The 21,272-nt window shown below is 52.9% G+C and overlaps 9 protein-coding genes across 9 annotated transcripts; 3 read left to right on the top strand and 6 right to left on the bottom strand.

The window, feature by feature from the left end:
* Nucleotides 1-268: 268 nt before the first annotated feature.
* EV422DRAFT_522966 (uncharacterized protein) lies at nt 269-3,778 on the top strand. The gene is made up of 3 exons (XM_053069866.1): nt 269-642; nt 736-2,024; nt 2,083-3,778. The coding sequence occupies exons 1-3, from the start codon at nt 352-354 to the stop codon at nt 3,605-3,607; spliced, it is 3,105 nt and encodes a 1,034-aa protein (XP_052927173.1). The 5' UTR covers nt 269-351; the 3' UTR covers nt 3,608-3,778.
* EV422DRAFT_618702 (uncharacterized protein) lies at nt 3,779-4,982 on the top strand. Its single transcript, XM_053074046.1, has 3 exons — nt 3,779-3,963; nt 4,051-4,395; nt 4,464-4,982. The coding sequence occupies exons 2-3, from the start codon at nt 4,100-4,102 to the stop codon at nt 4,819-4,821; spliced, it is 654 nt and encodes a 217-aa protein (XP_052927172.1). The 5' UTR covers nt 3,779-3,963; nt 4,051-4,099; the 3' UTR covers nt 4,822-4,982.
* On the bottom strand, nt 4,980-6,711 carry EV422DRAFT_522961 (u1 small nuclear ribonucleoprotein-like protein C). Its single transcript, XM_053069865.1, has 6 exons — nt 6,564-6,711; nt 6,375-6,473; nt 6,222-6,296; nt 5,989-6,087; nt 5,579-5,926; nt 4,980-5,493 (listed from the first exon to the last, which is right to left on the bottom strand). The coding sequence occupies exons 1-6, from the start codon at nt 6,580-6,582 to the stop codon at nt 5,435-5,437; spliced, it is 699 nt and encodes a 232-aa protein (XP_052927171.1). The 5' UTR covers nt 6,583-6,711; the 3' UTR covers nt 4,980-5,434.
* A 78-nt stretch (nt 6,712-6,789) lies between these two features.
* EV422DRAFT_522960 (uncharacterized protein) lies at nt 6,790-7,587 on the bottom strand. The gene has a single exon (XM_053069864.1). The coding sequence runs from the start codon at nt 7,303-7,305 to the stop codon at nt 6,940-6,942; it is 366 nt and encodes a 121-aa protein (XP_052927170.1). The 5' UTR covers nt 7,306-7,587; the 3' UTR covers nt 6,790-6,939.
* Nucleotides 7,588-8,771: 1,184 nt separating this feature from the next.
* On the bottom strand, nt 8,772-10,242 carry EV422DRAFT_618700 (uncharacterized protein; the record flags this gene model as incomplete). Its single annotated transcript, XM_053074045.1, has 2 exons — nt 9,938-10,242; nt 8,772-9,878 (listed from the first exon to the last, which is right to left on the bottom strand). The coding sequence occupies exons 1-2, from the start codon at nt 10,181-10,183 to the stop codon at nt 8,772-8,774; spliced, it is 1,353 nt and encodes a 450-aa protein (XP_052927169.1). The 5' UTR covers nt 10,184-10,242.
* An 88-nt stretch (nt 10,243-10,330) lies between these two features.
* Nucleotides 10,331-11,277, bottom strand: EV422DRAFT_387326 (uncharacterized protein). Its single transcript, XM_053066824.1, has one exon. It carries the CDS (start codon nt 11,148-11,150, stop codon nt 10,695-10,697), a length of 456 nt encoding a protein of 151 aa, XP_052927168.1. The 5' UTR covers nt 11,151-11,277; the 3' UTR covers nt 10,331-10,694.
* A 1,200-nt stretch (nt 11,278-12,477) lies between these two features.
* EV422DRAFT_494507 (uncharacterized protein) lies at nt 12,478-14,066 on the top strand (the record flags this gene model as incomplete). The annotated part of the gene is made up of 4 exons (XM_053067750.1): nt 12,478-12,668; nt 12,741-13,068; nt 13,140-13,523; nt 13,602-14,066. The coding sequence occupies 4 exons, from the start codon at nt 12,478-12,480 to the stop codon at nt 14,064-14,066; spliced, it is 1,368 nt and encodes a 455-aa protein (XP_052927167.1).
* Nucleotides 14,067-14,164: 98 nt separating this feature from the next.
* EV422DRAFT_387300 (uncharacterized protein) lies at nt 14,165-16,495 on the bottom strand. Its single transcript, XM_053066823.1, has 4 exons — nt 16,076-16,495; nt 15,432-15,977; nt 14,912-15,368; nt 14,165-14,791 (listed from the first exon to the last, which is right to left on the bottom strand). The coding sequence occupies exons 1-4, from the start codon at nt 16,394-16,396 to the stop codon at nt 14,454-14,456; spliced, it is 1,662 nt and encodes a 553-aa protein (XP_052927166.1). The 5' UTR covers nt 16,397-16,495; the 3' UTR covers nt 14,165-14,453.
* Nucleotides 16,496-16,837: 342 nt separating this feature from the next.
* EV422DRAFT_522952 (uncharacterized protein) lies at nt 16,838-21,235 on the bottom strand. The gene is made up of 11 exons (XM_053069863.1): nt 21,046-21,235; nt 20,866-20,971; nt 20,735-20,798; nt 19,639-20,657; nt 19,477-19,575; nt 19,029-19,407; nt 18,874-18,967; nt 18,494-18,802; nt 18,269-18,421; nt 17,815-18,204; nt 16,838-17,707 (listed from the first exon to the last, which is right to left on the bottom strand). The coding sequence occupies exons 2-11, from the start codon at nt 20,910-20,912 to the stop codon at nt 17,334-17,336; spliced, it is 2,928 nt and encodes a 975-aa protein (XP_052927165.1). The 5' UTR covers nt 20,913-20,971; nt 21,046-21,235; the 3' UTR covers nt 16,838-17,333.
* Nucleotides 21,236-21,272: the final 37 nt, after the last annotated feature.

Raw genomic sequence — 21,272 nt, 5'->3', positions numbered from 1 at the left:
CCATTACCGCAATATCAGATTTCTCAGTCTTACTGTCTTCCAGTGCGATATGTGTGGTTGCCCGGTCCCAGAACGGAGTAAAGAGACAATAGTGAGAAAACACCCCTTTTCACATGCGCGGGAAACTTGGTACCCATTTACGCGCAATGTTATTTGGTACAAAAGTTGCGGGATATACAGTACAAGGCTACAAGCGGCTTGTCTCCCTCCCGCCACTGCAGCCTTTTCTAGTCGGCCTACAGTACAGTTGTAGAAAACCCGCTCAAAAGCCTCAACCCGTACTACGGTCATTATTCGCGCTGTCGTATTTTGCAAAATCGCCAACACCAGATCGCCCGTTCTCCGCCTTCTATGGAAATGCCGGCCTTCTGGCCCCTCACCACCACGCTGCCGGCGTGGACTAGGGACCCGACACAAATGAAGTTCGATCGCCTTCCGCCCAATATTTTGGGGCAACGAGATCTTGTTTCGACAAATCAGCCAACGGCGGAGGAGATTGCCGCCGATGCAGCAATGAGGAAAAGCATCATCACCTCAGTGCGAAAAGTCTACTCTGGCGTGACAGCTCTATACTTGACTTTCATCGTGATGACGGCGTTGTGGTTTGTTTGGAGGACAAGGAAGGATTCTGCATTGGCCAAGGTATCCGGACTCTGAGAAAGTTCACGTTGAAAATGAGTTCATTAAGCTGACGGACATCCCGCTTGTCGTTTTTCGATTTCGAATGACTAACAGCGTTCGGTCTGGCTAACAATGGTTGGCTTTCTCGGAAACTTTCTGATATCGTTCCCATTCCTCATGCTGCAATCCATGAGCTTCCCTTGCCCCATGATCATGATTTGTGTCTATCTCGGCGTCTCCCTCACCGTCTTTTCTCTGTCCGCTCGTGCCTGGCGTCTACGATACCTTTTCCGATCGCACCAGGAAAAGCTAGCCAGGATGCGCAATTTGGAGGGCAGATATACCGGAGCGACGCCAGCGAAGACCGTTGATATTGATGAGGACGATGAAAATGCCCATGAGGAGGATAGAGAAGGGGAAGAGCAGGACTCGCTGGAGCCCCTCGGAACAAGAAAGAAGGCGGCTGCGGAATCGAGGGCCGACACCTTGGCGGGCTCCACAAATCTAGTGAGTGGATCAACAATACTTGGTGAGGGGAATATACCGACACCAATGCCTGTCCGCGGACAGAACTCTCGAATGTCAACCGGCAAACCGATTGCAGCCGGCTTCTCCGGCGCAAACGCAAGCGCGGCAACAATAGCTGGTCGGAACGGAAGTCAATTCCTACCGCCCAGTGGGACACATCCAGGGATCAATCGCGCTCGGGGTGGAAGTGGGGACGAGGGAGTTCCAACTGCGGCTTCACGCCCGCGATTGGGAGCATTCATCGCTCAGAGCAAAAGTCGAGCACAATCATTCTTTGGCTTTTTGTTCAACCAAATGGACAGCGATGCCTTCGCAGCTGCGGAGGAGGGTCAAATCACGTCACCAACTTCCCATCGTGCTCATTTCGGTGGGCGGTCTCAACGCTTGGGCAGCAGCGCCTTGCAGAAGTCACAGACAGGGGGCCTACCAGGTCTGCGAAATGGCTCGACGGCAGGCGCAGGTGCCAGCACATTCTCATTTTTCAACAAACGCCGCCTTGGCTCAACCACTGGCCCTTCTCCAGGCCCTAACTTCCACCATCGAGCCTCGTCGGCCCTTACGAACACTCAAAGTACCGCTACATCCCAAGATGAACCTACTCGCAAACTACTGTACATCCTTGCATTCGTCATTGCCTTTGTCGTACTGTATATCAGCGTCGTTCTGATATTCACAAAGCAATTCAGCGTGAATCCCGTCAGTTACAAATGCCGCATGGGAACTTGGGAGATGACACCTGTACTCGTGCTGATGGGTGGCTTCTTCATGTTTGGATGCCCCGCGTTGTGCTGGTGGTTGTGGAGGGACCATGACACATATGGCATACGAAGAGATCTGATTGTGTTTGCCATTGGAGGAACCACCATCGCTATCATGTGAGGACCACTCGAGAATGTTTACTGGTGGACAACTACTCAATGATTCCATTTTCAGGTACGGAATACAGCAGATGCTCCTTCCTGATGGAATTAACTATGGCGAATCAACCCTCCGACTCTACTTTGGCGCCTCTAACTGGATCGTCATCGGCGTTGCGATCGGTCATCTTACGTCGATATTCTTTCCCCTCCTGGGCTCTTATGATATCCACCCAGGCCGATCTTTGGAGATTTTCTTCGGCAGATTGTACCGTGCCCCGTCGCGGGACACAAACTCCGAGGACGGAGGCAGCATAGAAAAGCTAGATCAGCTGAGAGGTGCCAAGCAAACAGTCCCCGGGAGTACAGACTCCGTAGCTGCAACCGGAAGCGGCGACATTGCGGAACTACAACCATCGGATAAGAAGAACTGCCTCCATATCGGAACCCATGAGGCGGCCGTTGGTTACAATCCAGCCGTAAAACGGAATGCACACACTTCTTCTACGTCGAGAAGAACGAATCAACGCAGTGGAGGACCAAGCGGACGTAAACCGAACGGAGGGCATCCTCCAAAGAAATGGAAACCAGGCGCATCGACAGTTACCTGGACGCTATTCCAAGGAGTGCTGGATGACGAAACATGTTTTGAATCGTTCAAAACGTTCGCAGCGCGAGACTTTGGTGCGGAGAACCCTTTGTTTTACCAGGAGTACAGGAAACTCATGGGTGAAGTCCGAGCGGCACAGGAAGCCGAAAAGGGAGGGCCGGTAGGAGGACAACCTACGGCAGGTTCTCGACGGCCGTCAACTGATCCGCCGCCTCAGTCTATTGATGATACCCCATCGAGGAGTCCCAGACCTGATCAGCCCCAAGGGGTGTCGGAAAAACCGCGGTCACATGTTGCGGAAGCTCCACTTCCGGACGAACATCGACTGGGAGCCACTCAATCCGGCGCGATAAGTAGAGACTCGGTAGCCGCCAAGAACTACCCAGTTTTTGACTTCACGGATAGCGATAGCATCGCGCCAACACTCCGTAGCAAAGTGGCCAACATGCTTCTCGCAGGAAAAGCCAGCCGCACAAGCTCGAAAAACCGTAACAGCAAGCAAAGCGTCTCAACGCAACGCAGTCAAATATCCCTATTTGGGTTTGGCTCGTCGTCACAGCCCACACTGCACGCTCCACCCGTCGCTGGATCAGAAGGGGGGCTCCTAATCCCTCCGTCCATGCGCGGTGACTATGAGACGTTTTACAACACATTTGTGGCTCCCGGATCGCCCCTTCAAGTATCGCTTCCCGCGCGAATCGTCGAAGACATTGCCAAGCAAGTAGCGGATGAATCACGGCGCGTGCTACCCCTCGTTAGCGTCTTTGACGAAGCACGAAATGAAGTCTTGTCCGCCATGTATGCCATGTTCCCAAGATTTGTGGACGTCGAAAAGGAAGGGGTCGTCAAGAAGTTGCTGAAGCATGCTGCGAAAAAGAACAGGGCTAGGGCTGTAAGGCGAACCGCACAGCCAATAGAAGCAGCCGATGCACCAGCACCGAGCGAGACAGGTTTTGAATTTCACGAAAGCTTCGGGGAAAGTCCCGTCTGAGATCGATTGTTTTTCTTTAGATATACCCACTGCTCCATTTGTATCTTCGTATGAAAAGTTCATTGTTCAATAGATGTCCGAAGTGTTTACGCCTGCCGGAACCAAATGGCGGCGGAAACTGACAGATATACCGAGTGGCGCAGCAAGGAACTCCGAACCGCGATCCCGTCAATTTCGAATTTCGCCAATCGTAATCTGCCGAAGCATCTCGCAGGTCGGCGAAACAGCCAGTCCCATCTCATCGCATCTTCTGAAAGCGCATCCACAGGGGCAGTGCTCTCCATAGTGTTCACTTCCGCGGGCTCCTCAAAATTTCCTCGTTTCTTCGTCGTTTTCAAACGCTTGTTGTGCAGTCGGTAAGTTCGTGCATGGGACTATTATCATATCTCCGCCGATGTATTTCTTTTGTGGACGCATCTGACTGTGACTTCCTGGTCATCAAGTGGTCCAGCTCAGCAGCACTTCGTCCAGAAAGATTATCCGTCTCGCACGATGCCCAAGTCTCTCGGCGAGCGTCTGACGTCGCTCAAGACGATTTCCTTGACGAAGATGCGAAGTCTAGGCCCTCCACCGACCGCCGGATCGTTCGACAAAAACTTTCAGATCGAAAAGCAAGCCCGTTTTGCCTACCGTTTCTTTGAGATTATTGTGTCATTTGCCAGCTGGTTCTTCATTGGCAAACTACACAATGAAGAGCTCATCAAGGAGAAGGAGCTCTGGCCGGCTGTGCAGTATCTTTGGTTTCTGGCAGTCGTTAGCCCCATGCTAGCTGGCGTGCTCATTGGACAGTAAGTTTGCGCCGACTTTTCACTTGCTGCAGAGCGTGTTGCTAACACCTTTCTTCCTTGCAATTTAGATACTTCGTCTCTGCCATCGTCAAATCCTGGTCCTCCTTGAAAGTTCTCGCCATCGAGCTCCTTATCGACTTCACAGTCTTTTTCCTCTGGTTGATCTGTGTTGGCTACCTCGGCTCGCAGATGGGAATGTCATGCAAGCCGGGAGACCAAGAATTATCGCAGTGCACGAACTTCAACTGGACACTAGCTTGGAGTTCATTTAACGTCATCTTTTGGTTCCTGTCAATGGTGTGGGATATCAAGGGATTCTTGAAGGGTGTCTGGGGATGGGGTGGTGAGCAGCTTAGCGACAGGGAGGTGGACGCTGAGATCAGACGGATGAGCAGGAACCAAAGCCGAGGAAGCAGGTGGCGATAGAGGACTGGGACGAGTTGATTCCTTGTGTCCGGTAACATTTGTCAAATCATTATGGATTTTATGTATTTGCTTCCGAGACTTGCCCGGCGGTGTGGCGCACCTCATTAGAGAGATTATACGGTGAAAAAACGACCCCGAAATGAAACGTTGAGATTGCCGACAGTTCGTCTTCTTTGCATCCCTGTCTGTATTTGCTCAACTCGTTCATGTATTCGGACCCACAGGCCATCCCTATCTTGATGAGATGTCACCTCAGTTCTTCCGAAGTTGAAGTGTTCTCAATAAGAGTGTCCACGTTTTTTTTTTGCAATGCATCACGTTACGAGTTCCCGAGTTGGGGAGGCAGTTTTCGTTCAATGTTTTCCGGATGTATTTTCATCTTGCTGCCAAATGTACTCTACATCCCACGCCATCAGGTCAAAACCTTCCCCGCACCTCGACTAATGGGGCAGTCGTGGCCAATATATACATATGCCCAATCTATACGGTCGTCCCCAGACACGCGCCCTGGTGATCTGTGTACATTCTCGCTTTCTGTTTCGGTATCGTGATTGCCCATTCGCTCAAGCTCGCGGAAGGCGCCTGCTGGTGAGATACAGGACGACCCGAGGAATTATTCTGCCCGTGCACGTTTGCTAGCTTCGTCGTCGTCGTCAGCTGATCTTTTCAGTGCTAATAATTGGTATAAACTCGATTAGCAAGGCTGGACCTTGGATGGACCGTGGATCGTCGCATAAGAGCGAGGCTCATTGCTTACCATTCGCATCCCCATTCGGTGTCCCATTGATTGCCATTTGCGGTGGAGGCGCCCATCCCATAGGCGGTGGTGGCATCCCACCCGGACCCGGCGGAGGCATTGCTCCAAATGGTGGCGCACCCGGGAAGGGCGGCCGGAAACCCGCTGGTGGAGGTGGGAATCCTCCTGGAGGGAACGGTCCTGGGGGTCGAAAGCCTTCAGGTGGCGGTCCTGGAGGAAATGGCATAGGTGGACGTCCGAAAGGTGGGGGCCCATGCATCCCTGGTGGTGGGCCTGGGAACGGTGGACGGACGCCGTTTGGACCCGGCGGACCCATTGGGGGTCTTCCCATCATATGCGGTGGTGGCACTGAGCGATACGACCATAAGTCAGCCGTGAACACTAATAAAGCGCGAAAGATTGTAACTTACTCCCAAATGGAGGTCCGCCCATTGGCCCTCCCATTGGCCCTCCCATCGGGCCTCCCACCAGGCCTCCCATCTGTCCATTCATGCCATTATTGTTGAAATCTGAGCATGGAAAGAAACGGCAGTCAGAGGTCAGAGGTCAAAGATCTCATGAGCCTTCCCTTTATACATCGGGGTACTGAACCCCCATTCACGGCAAAATGAGACCCGGCAGGTATGCTGGCGCGCAAACTGACCTGGTCCACCCGGGACTCCCTGATATGCTTCGTTGATTCGGTCTACGATCGCCTGCACCTGGTCCGGATCTAACGCTGTTGAAATTCCCCAAGAAGCACTTCCGTCAGCGAAACGCGAGCCGGGCGGCTGGACAGCGAGCGTTTGTTTCCAACCTGAGTAATAGTTCTGCACATGCATTTTGTGCTTCCATCCGGCATTGTGAGCCTTCCGCACCGACGGCGAGTCGTGCGTTAGGAAAATATCGCAATAGTCTTCGGATTCGAAGGAATGAAGCGATCAGTACACAAGATTCAGTTTGTCATATGGCTGGGTGATCAGATAAACAGAAGATAGACACTTACCACAGTAGTATCTGGGCATGTTGACGATGAGAGTGAGTGGATATGGACTCGGATGGCGACAATGTCTCTCTTCGTATTCCACCCTGCATGCATGCAGTTGGATTCGCAGTGCACAGCTGCGGGTTTCAATTCAGATTTCAGGTTCACGTGATTTCAAAGAGTTTAATATGATGGTCTTCGCACAACCTGGAGTCCTGGACAACGGCAACGGGGCACTTCTTTATGAGACAGGTCACATAAGGTTTTGTATTTTGCGCCAAGACTACTGTATACTGCACCGGGCACTATGCTATTATGGGGTTTCCGGTCAACTACCAATTCGCCAAAACGGCGGTAGACGAAGGTACGGGCATCGTACTACCGAATTCGAAGTGCTCTAATAGTACCTCCTCCTACCCCACCCAAGTCCGCCGGTCAGCCCAAGAACGAGGCCAATGATCATGTAGATGATCAAAGAGAAGAGGATATTTTTCGCCCACACTCTCTCGTACGGATTCCTGCTGTTCAAGCAACACAGGCCGATGATCCAGAAGAAGGGGAACACTATCCCCGCTAGCCATAACCAGAAAGCGAACGGCATCCCGCAGAAGCCGCGAGGGGCCGTGTAGTTCTCATCGTAGTAGTTGTGGTGCACATTGTAGCCGAGGGTGGATTGATGATATGGACCGGCTGGGGGATACCTCTGGAACGTGGTATGCGTGGGCTGGTCGTAGCGAGGACCTTTATAGTTCCAGCTAGACATGTTTCAGCGTTGATGTGAGGATTTGTATATGTACGTAGTCGTTTTCTGCGAGAGCTCAGGCGCAATTCGTTCGTTCGAGACGGCGTGCGAGCGGCCGGCGATGGATGCTCCCGATGGCTGCCCTGACTTCCCCTCTTTTATACGTTCCTCTCAAGACGTCCGCCGTCCTCCGACATCTTAGATTCTGCTATCGGGTTCTAATTCACATCAAGCTCGGAGCTCGATCCTCCTAGTTGACGTCAGACCTTGTGAAAGAATTCCGTTCCATGACTGTACTGTACAGTAAAACGCGAAAGGCACGCGTGAGTAATTGTTAGATCCACGCACGCATCACGATGCGGTAGCTCCGACGATTTTTCACGCGGGCGTGCTCTTGAAGTGACTTTTCGTCGTGTGCCGGTGTCGATGGCTAACTCATAAAACAGTCGTACGATGAAATGCACCTGTAGCCCAAATGGCCTGCCTCAATAGCGTCGTACTTCGGTTCTGCTCATCATCGGTAAGCTGTGACCTGGACAGCTTGACGGTCAGCTGCCCACCTCCCACATAGTCGTACAACTCCTGCTCAAATTCAGAGGGGAACAAATTCTGGTCGTCGATCAAAACATTCTCCAGTGTAATCTGACGGTCGTTGTGAAAGTCCATATTCTCCGGAAACGTGATACGATCAAATGTCAAAGGAATGCTCCACATACTGTAAGGTTCATCACGCTGTCTGGAAAAGTACGGAGTAGATCCCAATCGTAATCGTTATCGAGTACTGACGTTACATGAGTGAGGCCGGTCATCCGACTCACAGGAGCACAAGCGACTTCGAGATATATCGAGATGAGTAATATTTGGGAAACATCGCCAAAAGGCGTTGGAGAGGGCTTTATGCTCCGGAGTTAAAATCATTTCATGTGGACCGTCGGGTCCTCGTGGCGTAAGTGATGCTGTGCAGAGTGCGTCGTTTGTGATATCATCGAGTCCGTGACTGTATGAAGTGGAAACTGAGCTTCCGATACCCTGTGCAATTTGAAGAAGATCCCAATCTTCGTATGGGCGGGTATTGACAAACACGAACGGGTATTGAGGTCACTTGAACTGTTGTCAAAGGGTAGTGCAGCTTCATCTAGATCATTGAGATAGACCCTGGCTAGGTTCTTAGCAAGCAGAACTACAGCAACTGCATAAGACCGAGCATCCGGCGTCCATACTCCAGTCAGTCCAGTTGGCAACGCTTTGCGTATACAATATGAGAAAGGCGTTTGGGTAGGAATCATTACACGGACTGATAGTGACGGCCACAGCATGATCAAAACCATATACGCCTTGACTCCGAATTCGAGGACTGGCGAACGAGCCATTTGGCTAATATTTTTGGGGGGAGCCGTGCCGTTCGTGGCCCTCATCAACTCTATTTTGTGGTTGTCTCACCGGGCGAGGAATCACCAATTATATTCATACGGTCATCACCATTTTAGTCATGGCCTATACATGCGCCGCAGTGTCTTGGCGAGCCGGGCTCCTCTGGGCTTCCTCGGCACAGGCATCTTTTGAATATGAACGTCCACCTCCAACATCCTTGCCAGCTTCATGCGGTTGAGCATGTAAAACAGCGCCCAGCCAAACTCTTCCGGCGTAAGGCTGAGTGGGTTTTCGATGACGTTGGCAAAATCGTGACCGGGATGGTATAGAGCCGCGTCGTGATCAGCGCCGTCGCCTATGAAGCGTCCCAGGGAATCAGCCCATGTGGGGCAGTCCAACTCGCGGACGGTATCGCAGAACCAAGACATGAGCTGGGAGTCCTGCTCGTCCTCGTCTGGCCCGTTGGTAACAAATTCGTTCGGGGGGTAGATCGCCGCGTAGTCGAGTGGCTGTGTTCGAGCGCCGTCCCAATCATGAATGGCCCGGACATTCCCGGTCGCATCAACAACGATGTTGCCACCGTGTAAATCTGGGTGCACCAGCCGGAAGGTGTCTCGAGCCGTGTATCCGTTGGCAGCCGCAACAGACGCAACTAATGGTCGTAGGAGAGCGAGATTGTGTACAATGGCGCTGTGATGGCGGAAAACGATGCTGAGAGCTTCAAGTCGTGCGGTGGCGTAGGAGACCCAGGTGCGGTAGGGCCCGAAATCCACATGCCCATGATCGCGGGCGGCTTCCAGAACGTGGGAGTACAGCGGGCCGATGGAAATCTTCCGGTCATCTTTGACTTGCGGAGTACCGATGCAGTCGAACTCCCGGTTCATGAGCGGGATGTAGGCGCATGCCAGAGATCTCAAACAGGTCTGCTTGAAGCACAGGCTGGCCCCCGGCCACAGGTCGGACAGCCGCTGACCGTCGATGAATGTGCTCCGGGTGAAGACGTAGCCGCGGCCCGGCTTGATGCATGATGTGATGTTTCCAAGACCCACAGTGCGGTATGTGCCAAAAATCTGCGGCGTAGGAACTTTTTCCTCCGAACACAGCGCGGCAGCGGCTGCGCCAGCCTGCAGGTAAGCTAGCGGTGCCGAATCGCTTAGCGAAAAGCGCACGACGAAGCGGTCGACCCCTCGGTGCTCTGCCAGCACGACGATGTTGTATCTCCGCTGCCAACAACGTTCAGAGGCTTTACGCTGTCGGCAGGCAGGCTTAACTGAGCAGCGACCCCGCGCCAGAGATTGTGGTAACCACACGGGGTCCAGAGCCGCAAGGCGCGTCGAATCGCCAACTCGGTCTTCAAGCTGTCGAGGGCGCTGGGACGGTCTTGACGTTGGCGGCGTTTTCCTTTACACAGACGGGGCACGGCTCGGTCTTCAGGTGAGCCATAGTGTGCACTATGCAGCAGACTTGTTTTTTGCAGTATCGCCGACCGCCGGTCTCCGTCTTTGGGGTCTTGCCACACTTCGGACATTTGTGGACTGTCCCTCCCGTTACTGGATGGATCATGGGGGAGGTACAAGCGAGGGGGGGGGGGCCTATTAATACTGTATAGTGTCTTTCTTGCGTGCAAAGGAGGAGGCGGGGGTGGGGAGGCCCGGGGGGGGGGGGGGGGGCGGGGGCGCGGGTCGGGGTGACCTCCTGGAGAATATTCACCCTCGGGTGCATGTGTGGATAAAACCCAGGCTGAGCGTGCACGTGACTCGTTCTCGGATTTATAGTCCTTCAGGATACCTTCCTTCTCCTTTTCCCCTTCCTTACCTTTATTCGTGCGCTCAGCCATAATCTTAGCGATTCGAGAAAGAGAAATCGCTTGAGGTGCAGCCTGGATCTGGGCACTCGCGATAGCCAAGATACACCCACGTCTACCGTCGTCACCCGGCCTTGCCAAGTTACGTCCGAACGCTCGGCGAGACGATAGCCTGAGAAAATTGCGCCGAGGTGCCGTCATATATAGCGTGGGAATGTCAGCCGCCGACGATGGCCTACCAGCCCCAGAGAACGAAGCCGGGAACACCGAGCCCCAGACCCGTGTACGCCGCCGCGACGATGAAGAAGGAGCTGGCCCCGATGGGGAGGACCCGCAGCCGGGCTCTCAGGACCTTGCCGGCAACCAGGATATCGAAGCTGCACTCGCAGCTACCCGCGCCAAGCTCGCTAGGTTGGAGGCCCACAAGCGTCGCAAAGGGGATAACGGCAACCCTACCCCCAGACCTCCCAGCGCGAAGACCACTAGTGGGAGACTGCCTTCCGCGCAAGATACAATTGCTCAGTTGAACCCCTCGAGATCGAGGTACAGCTGGATGGTGGCGGGGTGACGGGGTCAAATGGGGGCTCGAAAGTTTCCGCGCGTTCTTGCGCTGAGCTCCGGAAAGAATTTCCTCTCCGCGTATGAAGAAATCGTACGAGTTGCTGCAACCGGGCTTGTTTGGGTCAGGCATGGTGATAGAAGGGTCGCACGGCCATGTCGAGCATGGTTTACTGGGCGTGACTAGAAATGGGTAACTCGTGCTAAATAGCTCACCTCAAGAATAAGACTCTTTTACAGCCAAAGTGAACCATTTGATTAACAAATCTAACCCCTTTGCCTTCGGTGAGTCGGCCTTACCCGGCCTCCTACAATCAGGGTCTACTCGCTCCGCTCGGCAGCTGCCTAACTAGTCTAACCCTAACCCGAGTTACTCACATTTAGCACGAGTTACCCACTTCTAGTCAATCCCTGGTTTACTCGGGTGGTGAGTCATCCACACAGCTGAGTCACGAACATGAAAACACAGTGAGGCCGATTCACTGCATGCACGTTGTTGCAAGATATCCTGAAGGCATATTCAGTTCCAACGCTCAGAAAAAACCTTCATATTGCAGCTGAAAGGGTTCATACCTCTAGCATTTACACTTCCTAGGGTGGCCTATTGAGATCATCCGCTTACATCCCAGCCTCATCCGCACTATGTCATTCAAGTTCAAACGGCTACTGTCGAAGCTCACACCTTCGCATCCTTTTTCACACGCGTGCAGCTTGTAGGCACGATAAATGGACCGGATAATGGAGTAGATTCACTTCCTTAGGACGATCTGATTTGCGCCGTATGAACTTGGATGGGAGCCCGTATGAACTTGATTAGGTAGTTGCGTATGAAGTTATAAATCAGCTTGTGAATAAGAAAAAGATGTGCGTGTCAAAATATACTGCTTCTATGTGACCTGAAAATGCGTTCAGGATATTCCGCCAGTCAAGATGATGGCATGCCATGCGGGGCAGAGCAATTTTGACAGGAGGAGACTTTTGGAACGTTGGCAAATGATTTGCATGCATGGTTGGCGGGAGGCGAGGGCGAAGGAAGCTTCGACCGGAAACTGGGGGTGTGCTTGTGCGCGTCCGAAGCCGTCCGAATGGGCATCATAATATCATCTCTGGGCGGAACGCGTGCGCGCGTATGATCAGCGATGATGATTCCGCTCGCCTCCTGCGCCCGATATGCCCGAGCTGAGTGTGTGCGTGCTGTGTTCCCAGAGGCAGAATCCCCCCCTTATCCTGGGTGAATACATGATCCGATACATACACTTACATACAGTACAATAATACGCCGAATAATGAATGATAAGATGCTTTCGCTTCCTTCCAAATTCGGTTGCCCTTCCTACGGCTTTTCCGTTTTCTCACGCTTTCAGACGCCCCCTGGGAAGGTGCCTTCCTTCAAAAGGTGCCCATACGCTTCATCGTCCCTACTCCTGCTCCGTAAAGACCTCCTCTGGCCAACGCTGAAAATGACGATCGCCAACAGGGCTTCGGCCTCATACTCCTCCGCCTATATCGCGCACAGCGCTTTCCGCGTCGGCTATGTCGACATCTTACGTGTATTGGCAGCAGTGATTGTGCTCAACAACACGTTCGCCAAGGCCACTTTCGATGAGCGCACCAACAGTATGCCTCTGGACACTCCCCAAGGCATTTTCCGGTAAGGCCGTCAAGTTCGCGTGCGTGTCACAGGCAATCTCTCACGAGGCTGATTTTCCTTCGCAATTGACAGAGATGCGAGCTGGGCCATCACGTTACTATTCATGATCTCCGGTCGCGTTGTGACGGCCGTGGCATTACCGCCGTCGTCCTCCGCAGAAAACTTCAAGCCAAACTATCCGGCTCTCGTATCGTCCATGTTCCGTCGCGCTTTCCGGTTCGCTCTGCCAGTCATAATCGTCGCGTTCACGCAGTGGCAGCTCTGCAAAAAGGGCCACACCGCCAAGGCCTCAGCATCTGCCCAGGAAATATTCCTAGGTTCTACAACGATGGCACCTGCGCCCGCCGGATGGTGCAGCATTGGTGGCTTTAGTGGACTGATAACTTTTATCGTCGATCTGGTGCGTGGGAATTTTCCGAACGGACCTGTTCATCGAAAGGGAACTATGCTGAAGAGCTTTTCCTTTTACAGTTCACATTCAATGGCCCCGCAGCTGCCGAAAAAATGGGTTCTATGCTGTGGACCGTGACCTGGTTCATGGAAGGATCTTATGCCGTCTACTTGACAGCTTTCCTCACGGCCCAGCTTGCGTCCAACCGATACGTCGTGTTTGCCACCCTCATGGCCTTCTCCTGGGTCACTTACAGCTGGAACTGGGTGTTCCTGCTCGGTTACGTCATATGCGACATGAAGGCTCATGGTCACTTCCACCGGCCGAGAAACTCCTTCGTTGCTATAGCATTGCAAATCCTGAGCTTGGTTCTCGCATTTGGCATCAAATGGGTCCTCCCTCTTAGGGACTTTCTCAACAACACATTTGCCCACCTCCAGATTGACATAGCTTCAAACAACTTGGTGCGTTGATGGTTTTTTTTTTGGGATTTGAAGGTTCGCCAAGAAATTTAACTGGTCGCATCTCATTCGCTTTTCCAGGTCCACTTCGCCGACACGCTCTCTGTCTTTTTCCTCCTCACCTTCTTCGAGTTGGCTCCCACAGTCCAAAGCATCCTTTCCTTCCGGATCTTCAAGCATATCGGACACCTTGCCGCTGGAATCTACCTTCTGCATCCTCTGTACCTTTACACGGTCATCCCTCAAATTGCCGGCCACTTGCGCTCCAGCAACTTCTCTCGCATCGTCGGCATCTGCTGGCTCGCCCTCGTCGTCCTCAGTACCGTCACTGCATTCTTCTTCTATCAATTGATTGAGAAGCAAAGTGTAGCGGCCGGGATCTACGCGTGGAGGTGGTTGGCCCACCCGGCCGGTATCATCGACGGATACATTCCCGGCGATAAGGTGAAGCCAGACAAGTACAAAGTGATCACGGAGACGGACAATGGTCGTGGGAAGCGGCCGGAGATGGATGTTATGACTGTTGGACCTGCTACGACGGCTTAGAGAACAGGACTATCTCATTTTTCCCGTCTTTGTCCCGTGAGATTCAGATTGTCGTTTCGCGCTTAATGCTTAGACTCCCAACACGGAGGGCGCTATCTTCTCCCCTCTCCATCTGTAGATTCTCAGTGTGTTCTTTCGAGATCTTTTCTTACAGGCAGTAATTTCGTCCCATGTGTACATAGAAAGAAGGGATATTGTCTCCTTAGCCTCCGGACTTGGCCCCCGTTTGTTTCTCTTTCACAGCGAAAAGTACATTGTCAATGTGATGAGGTGATTCAGATATGGTATACTATGCGTTCCAAAAAATATGTCCAAGTCCCTTGTCCATGATGTCCAAAATTGAAACGAATACAGCAAGAAAGGTTATCCCAGCGAAATTGCACCGGTTCAAGCCCACGGACGCTCCACACCCCTCTCGATGTCCTCACGATGATCCGTCCCAGTCAGATGCGTCGTGTCCACCAGAATCACACTCTCCACATCCGGCAACAACGCAGGCAAACCGTCCAGTTCATCTGGCTCCGGGGCCACGACATTAAGCGACTGATGAGATCTAAGATGCGCCGACCCTCGGAGGGACGGGTAAATGGAAGCTGGAGATTGCGAGTGATCGTTGTTTGGGGCGATGGTGGGCGGTGTTGTCGCGCGGATGCTGATGAGGTCGACGGCGGTTGTCTCAGAGGTTGAGGACGGCGGCAGGCGGATGTGGAGGAAGGAATCGACGTCTGTGAGAGACGAGCCACCAGCAAATGGACGAAAAGCTTTGTTAGTACGTAGACATATGCAAACCTAATGGCGTCGTGTGACAATCCCAATTCTACAAACGGTCAACATCCAAGACGAACCTGCACGACAGATGGGACATGTCGGCTTTCCTACACCCGGGCCGCCCCGGCCCTGCATCATCACCGCCTCGGCGCACTCTCGACACAGGCAGAGGTGGCGACATGGGAGAACAATCACGCAGCGTTGTTCCGAGAGGCAGATGGGGCAGTCTAGTGAGGCGAGGTTTTGGGAAGCGCTTGTTGATGGGCGGAGAGCGGGTGAGGGAGGTGGGCGTTGTATTGCGGGATTTGGGGCTGGTGGTGTTGCTGGTGCCGGTGCGGGTGAAGATGAGCCGGAGGGAGAGGAAGATAGGATGCGGCTGGACGGAGCGCCTGATGACGAGCCTGTTGGTGGGGCGGACGGTTGGGGATGAGGTGGCGCTGGCTGTGGAAATGGCCTTGAGACTGACGGACGAGTTGATGGTGGTGCGGCGAATGCGCCGTAGATTTCTTGTAAGCAAAAGACAACGTCGTGGATCTATAGGAAGGATATGAGCACCATGGCTTGATGGGACAAGAAAGCCCTCCTTGGGGTACGCACCTTCACTGATTGCCGAACCCGCCGCACAGCAATCCTGGTCACATCTCCCACAATATCCCACTTGAGCGTGCCCTCCGTGATGAAAACCTGGGACTCCCTCTCACCCTCCGGCGCCAGCAACTCGCGAACCACCAACGTAAACCTAATGCTATCCGCCGCGATCGCGATCGCCTTATCCATTGTTATATGCAGCCTGACGCGCATATTCATCCCCGCGCCTACATTTACGGCCGCGGCCTCTTGCATTGCGTGCGGGGCTTGGGCCGTGAGGTTCACGGGTGTTGGGAGGATGGGGGTTGTGCCGGGCATCGTGGGCGAACGCGGTGGCGGCCACGCAGAATCGGCTGTGGGCAAGAGAGGGTCGGTGATGGTAGTGAGCATGATGGTAGCCACTGTAGGACGTTCTGCATCCATCGCGAAGGCGGCCATGATGGTTATTGCATCAGCTGATGTCCACGGATGGGCGATGTCCAGCCGTTCGAAGCGTATACTAGAGCGGTGCACCAAGATGCGAGATATGAGTACTGACGGGCGATGGGGCCGTGCCTGGTAAGGACGAAAAGATCGTATCAACATCTGAGTGGAGCCGGCTGAAGCATAGTTTTCACGGACGATTCGCGGCTCCATGACATTCCCGTACGTACATAGTCATAAACATTCTGGAGAGCTTGCATATCCTCATCATTTAGCGCCTGATGAACTGCTTCACAGCGCGCCTCCTCTTCCCGCTGAACTCTCACAGTATCCCCCATATCGTCCGGGCCGGCATTGGGAGACCCACCATCGTTCGCTGCTCCCGCCTCCGCTGATCGCGCCGCATCAGGATCTTCTACATTTCCCGGCGGCTTATCCGCATCCGTCCGAATCGGCAGAACAGTCACTGGACCGAACCCTATCTTCGTCGGGTTGTTGGCGACTGTTCCGTCGGCGCCGTCTCCACTGGGGCGAGACGCGAAGGCGCCCATGCTGCCGGTTGTTAAGCGCCCGCCAAGCCAAGCCAAGATCGTGATGGTGACAGGACTTTCTCGCTTGATTTGAAGCCTCTAAACAACCGTTTCGCACTGACTCGCGCAACGCCTGGCTAGTTCCTCGTGTTTTATGTGCTCTGGAAAATTGCCTTGTACTATGTCTTTCCCGTCCTGTGCGAATTGCTAGTTCGAAATGCTAGTTCGTCGTCTTTAGATCCGTCTGTTCCTGAAACGCAAACCCGAAGCTTTGGATCGGGATGCGCTCTCAAAATTGCTATTTCCACGGCGGTGTTTGCTGATACCTGCAGAACGGGAGAGCATAAGGGTTCCCCACTGGTTGATGCCTTGCATGGACCGTCAGTGGAAACTTGGAAAGTGAGTGGAAAGCCAAAGCGCGTAAAGTAAGCGACTGCGCTTTTTCCCGCATTCCCAGTTTCCCACGCACATCGACGCCGGTATACAGTATGTAACGGAAATTGTGAATGTTCGAATATTTACATCCTTCAAACTATGTACATATGCCGAGGTGATGAGATACAAAAGTTGACATGGTAAGAAAAGGGACGAAACAGTGCGGAACAGTGAAAAACGAAACCACTTCTCGATACGCCTCAAGTGTGAGCACCAGCGTAATAGGGTCTATATACAGGACGCGTTTTGGTGCTGAGGTAGGAATCGAGAGACGACCCTTGGAATAGAATCGAGGAAAATTGTCCATGTTTGAAATGTTCATGGCGAAATGAGAGTAGAGGATTCGCATATGGCCGCCGTATGCCTGAATGTTCACGGCGAAGTGTGAGATTTTGTGATTGTTCATCATGGCGGAGTAGAGAAAGATGTGCAGGTTGTCGCCAGTGTCGTATAGAGTTCATAACGAAGAGTTGTAGTCGCCCAAGTCACATTGTTCTTTGGCAGTGAGAGTAGTGGGTCCGCATCACAGTTGAGCACATCTGCCGGTCCGAAAAACGACACCGTCGTCCCGCGCAATCAAGATAGGTTGCGTGTCAGTCCGTCCCGTCCTTTTCTTGAGCTTTGACGGGAACCAGCAGACAAGAAGAGCGTCACTTTCGATTTTCAAATGTTTCGCCGGCTCACGTCCAAGGAAGACCCAGATGTTCTGATCGAAGTTTTCACCGAAGAGAAAGAGCTTTGTCGTATCCGGAGACATGCAGGTGTCGTAGATGGTGGGGACAGGCGAGATTGCTGAAAGTAGAGGATGCTGGTGGCCGGGGTCACTGAGTGGGAGAGAGAGTAGCTTGCGATCTTCTCGGGTCAGCTTTGGCAGGACGAAAGTCGTCTCTGTATGCTCTGGAAAACGTGAATCCCCAGGGGAGGGGCGATATGGATGGAGGAAGGGTAACAGGTAGCTAACGCTCGTCTTTTTTCCATTGCGATGAATCATATGGGAGACTTACCAGTTGCAACTAAAGTCCATACGCATGCATCCCCAACATCATCAATCATCTTTCCGCCTTTCATTTTGGGGACACTCGGCTTTCCTCGATTGGTAACTTTCGTTGCTCGCCCGGCGCATCTACGTCGTTTGCGTTGCTCAACGGTGGCACCACGCTCATCATCGTCGTCTTCCTCGGTGTCATCGTTGTGTCTTTGTTTGCGGCGCGTGCCAGTCTTCGCCGAAGAGGGACCGTCGGTTGCACGAGACAGCGAAGTACATTGAATTTGAACGGAGGCTTCGTCGTCCTCATCTCGCTGTACTGACAGATACTGTCCGGTGTGCTCGTAGATTTGAAACGCAACTTTGTGCAGTGGAGCTACAGGCTCAGCGCATGATGCCTTGTTACCACCTTCAGAATAACAACGTCATTGCCTTGATAACGTTTCGTTGTGCACAAAGCGATGGAAAATTACCAAGATATTCCGAGGTCTCAATAATGGCCCTGGTCCGATTCTCGAGTTTGCGGATACACATCGGTCGCAGCATCGCGCCGGTGGCGCAATGCTGCAGCACGATCTTGTCACCATAATGTACTATTAGTGGCGACAAGCCAGTTGTGTTGAGATCTTGGCCGTTATGGTTCGAATCAGCGTTGTAGCGAAAGTTTCGAGAGACCTGAAGAAGACTCCGCAGCTTACCAGCTCTGGGTGTTTGAGCGGAGGGGCTGAGATTATCACGGGCTCTCTTCGGATTCCACAGAAGCTCTCCGGATTCTTCCGTGCCAAGCCTGCCATAACGGTGTACGTCTACAGGCGGCGAATATCTCCCAAGCATTCTTGGGTCATCAGCCCTGAAGATGACCCAATTGTCCCAAACGAAAAACTGTGAGGTCGCTGGGCACGGCCTGGGTAGGCAGGTGTCGATATCGACGCCTAGGAACCTCGAAATGCCGGTTTGACTCTTCTCGCGATTGAATAGGGTCAATGTCGAGCCCGACGTGATGAGAACTGCGCGGAAGATAGTTCGTCTTCAGACTGCCGCGACAACAATTGCAATGTCGATGTCACATAGTACATACGCTGAGATCCATGAGTCAGCTTCTTCTTGGACGGTTTGGAGATCTTTGTGATGGGCCTGGCATGGTACAGAAACTGTCCAGTTGGAGTCTTGACCTGCGCGCGACACCAAAGTGAGTTCGAACGCCAGAATACTCGCGTATATTACCCACAGTACCTGGTAATACAGCGGAACAGCTTTTCGACTCTCAGAATCGGCGATGTGCACTTTATTAAAGACCCCAACGACGACATATTTGCCTCGGCCGTTCGTAGAAGTGGGGGTCCGACTGAGACGATCGAGCTTCTGAACGGAGCGCTCCAGCACTCCCTTCAGGCCTGCAGAAGAAGCTAGGCGCCCCATGTCGTCATCGTCACCTTGACCAGTACGCTTTGTTTTGGCAGAGTGATCTTTGTCTTGGAAGCCACCTAGATGGCCAGTTTTGCGGCAGAAAGTTGGGTGTACAGTGGAGATGCGAATCTCAACGTCCTCATGGGTAAGACCGTCTAGATGCCATCCCGTACCAGTCAATCGACAGATAGGTGACACGAAGAATCTGATTCAAGCAGGACGGGATGATTAGTCGATGTTCCCTTCCCTAGAAACTTTTCCAATGTCAATTTACCGCTTCTCATCTCCGTAAGATTTCTGAACGGCCGACGGTTGCGTGACAAGGATGGTGCATTCATTCGCCGAGGTTTCGAGAGACTGGACTACATTCGTGCTGAAAAGAAAAGATCGGTTAGGCAATGCTCGTCTTCAAAGTGACATGCGTTAATTTAGGTACCAAATCCTATCAAAGGGAAGGCGACCACAGTACGTGGACATATCCGAGTCGCAATCGTCAGTTGTACCGCAATCTTCCTCCGAGACATCCGAACCAGCCGAAACATCCTCCTGGTTGGCGATAGGTATGACGAGGTCCGATTCAGAAAGCCTAGCTTGGTGGGCGGGATGATCTTGGCCGCATTCAATGGGTTCTTTCATTCTCGACGTGAAGGCGTCATCAGAGTGAAGGGGAAGAGGAACCTTCATGTCGCGAGCGTAGTCGGATTGGAGATCACCTGGCTGATCGTCCTGGATCTCGGCTTCCTCCCGCTGCGGAGTCCTGCTCTCAGAGAATGGGCTCTGCGGTGGTGGTGACGAGAGCAATATGGCCAAACGCCTGTCGAATTCATCATCACTGGAGCAGACGCTTCCCTCATCCAACATGAAGTGAGACTCCTCAGATCCATCATGCTCCGCTGGCCCGACAGTTCCCTCATCCTTGCAGTACTGCTTGCCTAATGGCGAGCTGCTCATCGAGCGTGGGGACGAAGGTAACATTGGCTGAGGCTTGAACGTGGGCACGAGAAGGACCGTAGGGTCGATACCAGAAGCATGAGGAGATGAGCAGTATCCAGCTCGTTGCCAGTGGCCAGACATATGCTTCCATGGTTGCGATTCTCGAGCTCGAGGTGGCATGGGAGGAAAATGGTAGCTTTGGACAATCGCGGGCAGCGGAGGGCTTCGCAGTAGCATTTCCCGTCGTTGTGGAGCAGTCGGCGACGACATGACTACGTTGCGCGCAGTAGGTATATAGCTGGGAACCATGAATGGGCTGTGGTGCGTGTCGTCGGCTTCCCCGTGCTGGGATTGGAGTGAAGACCTTCTTGTAGACTCGCCCCGCTTTGAATGAAAGACGTGGAGGTCATTGAACGCCAGCAGATCGGCATTCGAGAAGACCGACGAGCGCCGGCGAGAGTCGTGGTATATGGGGAGCATGGCATGCGAGTGGACCCCTCCGTTGCGAGCAAAGCTTGGCGTCTATAGCAGGATTTCAGGAGATAGTTTCGTGAGACCCATGTGTGGACAGCGATTCCTTCGGGAGCAAAGGCACTCACATTCACGTCGAAATCATGGGAAAGAGTGCCTTCCGGTGCAGAATGCACTTCAAAAGGGCCAGCACTAGTATGCAAGAGGAAAGTTTGCCTTTGCAGGCCACCAATGCTCAGGCTGAACCCTTTCCCCATACCTTTGGCGCCGAAACCCTCCACAGCTTGACAAATCCACACCCGTCATCGCGATGTTTCTCGAAACAAAAACTAGCGCACGCGCCCAAAAGCGAACGAGATGAGGCCCTACGTCTGTGAGTTAGCGACGGCTGTGGCTTCAATGCCATTCCTCCACTATACAGAAGCCATATAGTACGTACTCGACTTATGAAAAACTCAGCTTGCAGGTTATGAGGTTTTCCAAAAGCAGGTCGAGTTTAGAGAGGAACTGAGCGGTGAACAAGACTCGGAAAAGGGGAATTGGGAATAGTGAGAAGATTGCCGTTCCATCTCCAATGTTCCCACGGGCTCAGACGGGCTCAGAGGTCGCTTAATTGAATTTTAAGTCTGATTCTTTATGTATTCTTTATTTGTATTTTTATTATTG

The sequence above is a fragment of the Fimicolochytrium jonesii genome (assembly GCF_025526975.1).
Source record: "Fimicolochytrium jonesii strain JEL569 chromosome Unknown EV422scaffold_6, whole genome shotgun sequence".
Classification (NCBI taxonomy): domain Eukaryota; kingdom Fungi; phylum Chytridiomycota; class Chytridiomycetes; order Spizellomycetales; family Powellomycetaceae; genus Fimicolochytrium; species Fimicolochytrium jonesii.
This window is presented reverse-complemented; position numbering and strand designations above follow the sequence as displayed.